Source organism: Rhinopithecus bieti, unplaced genomic scaffold, assembly GCF_001698545.2.
Source record: "Rhinopithecus bieti isolate Rb0 unplaced genomic scaffold, ASM169854v2 scaffold_6906, whole genome shotgun sequence".
In the NCBI taxonomy this organism is placed as follows: Eukaryota; Metazoa; Chordata; class Mammalia; order Primates; family Cercopithecidae; genus Rhinopithecus; species Rhinopithecus bieti.
This window is the reverse complement of record NW_016805194.1, coordinates 44,629-46,772: the sequence shown is the minus strand read 5'-3', so window position 1 is coordinate 46,772 and position 2,144 is coordinate 44,629. Positions and strand designations below refer to the sequence as shown.

At 34.6% G+C, this 2,144-nt stretch overlaps 1 protein-coding gene across 1 annotated transcript in view; it reads right to left on the bottom strand.

The window, feature by feature from the left end:
* RFX3 (regulatory factor X3) overlaps positions 1–259 on the bottom strand; it is a gene marked incomplete at its 5' end in the record, with an annotated part of 147,816 nt that extends 147,557 nt beyond the window's left edge. The window contains one exon of the mRNA XM_017871691.1: positions 242–259. Coding sequence (XP_017727180.1) covers positions 242–259 — 18 coding nt within the window. The remainder of the gene's footprint in view (positions 1–241) is intronic.
* Between the last annotated feature and the right edge of the window lie 1,885 nt (positions 260–2,144).

Below are 2,144 nucleotides of genomic sequence, written 5' to 3'. Positions count from 1 at the left end.
GCCAGGATTGGGAGATATTCTCCTGGTGTGCCTGTTTGCTTAAAGTGCAGTATTGGGGTGGGAGTTACCCGATTTTCCAGTTGTTGTGTGTCTCAGTTCCCCTGGCTAGGAAAAGGGATTCCCTTCCCCTTGCGCTTCCAGGTGAGGCGATGCCTCGCCCTGCTTCAGCTCTCGCTGGTCAGGCTGCAGCAGCTGACCAGCACCGATTGTCCGGCACTCCCTAGTGAGATGACCCCAGTACCTCAGTTGAAAATGCAGAAATCACCGGTCTTCTGTGTCGCTCGCACTGGGAGTTGGAGACTGGAGCTGTTCCTATTCGGCCATCTTCGTGACTCTAACCCAAGAATGCAATGCCAGTTTAATATTTAAAATCCACAAATACAATCCACGATATTTACAATATAAAAGAAAAAAACACATGATCACCTCAATAAATGCCAGAAAAGCATTTGACAAAACTCAACATCCATTCATGGACACACACACACACACACACACACACACAGAGTAAGCTAAGGATAGAGAGAAATTTACTTAACCTGAGAAAGCATCTATAGAAAAAAATACAAATATTATATTTAATAGTAGGAAACAGAGCGTTAACACTTTCAAAATACTCACATTTTCATAACATAATGTCTCTGTTTAAATTCTTAAGTGTGTCCCAATCATATTTTAGATAAAAACAAAATAACCAGGACACAAAATCATTTCATTTATAATATGTAAACTTTGATGGATATTTTCAAACATAGCCTCTCCCTCCTTTTTAATCATCCACTAAAATCTTGCATATTCTTGCTACCTTCTCATCACTTATACTGTTTTCTCTCCATAAGTTATCTCATCAACCAATAGAAATCCACTATTTCCTTTAAGGCCTAATTAAAATTTAGTTTCTCTACTTTTCTAAATTTTAAACAACATAATATTTTTATTTTTGCAGTTATAATTACAAGATAAATTAGAACATATTTTGAATTTAAAGATAATAAAAACATAACATAAAATTTGTGGCACGCAGGAAAGTAGTGTTTAGAGAGAATTTTTATTTAGTTGCTTATATTAGAACCAAATTTCACCAGAGGCTGGGAAGGGAAATGGGGAAGGGAGGATGAAGAGAAGTTGGTTAATGGGTACAAAAATATAGTTAGATGAAAGTAGTAAGTTCTAGTATTTGGTAGTAAAGTAGGGAAATTGTAGTGAACAATAACTTATTATATATTTCAAAATAGCTAGAAGAATTGTAATGTTCCCAATACAAAGAAAAGATACATGTTTGAGGTGATGGATATCCGAACTACACTGACTGGTTCAGTACACATTGCATATGTGTATCAAAATAACACATGTATCCCCGAAATATGTACAACTATAATATATACTTTAAAAATTAGTTTCTCTAAAAGGTCTTCTGTAACTTATTTTATCCCATAAGAGACTATTCCTTTCTTTTTGCTCTCAGGATTTATGAATACACAGGTAGTAACACATAGCTTAGTACTAATTCAGATTCTCAATTGGTTTCCTTCATGGTGGCCAATACGGTGAGGTGGAAAAATTGGTTACTTTGAAATTAAGAGGTTCTTGTGCTGATACTGGATATTAGGGTGGTCAGTTATTTCTTTAAGCAATGATTTCCTTGTATATAAAATACAAATGATATCGAATCTATCAAAAGGGTTTTTGTGAGGATCCAAAGCAATTAAGTGTAGATACAAAGCACGGTTTAGGTCTGTATGACAATTATAATACATCTTGAATAATTGGTGAAATTATGAAATACTTCAAAAACAAGAGTCTTGTTTTTATGTCTGTGCAAATTTCATCTTTAGATCCCATTTGGTTTCAGCCATAAATGTGCACAATAAATGTTCATCAAGGGTCCCTTAAAATCATGAGATTCTATAATTAAAGTAGAAATGAAACTTGGAAAATGTCAAGAATCTTGGAAAAGAAATCAGGATAGATGCTGGCTAACTCGTCTAGGACAGCGATATATAAATATGTCTCTTGATCACATGGAGACTTTACAGTACAACGTAAAAACAGGGCATATTTCTTTATACTACCTACCAAGTTAACAAATTGACAAAGTGAATGGAACACCAAATTAAATAGTGAAAATACTGAATTACAGCGTA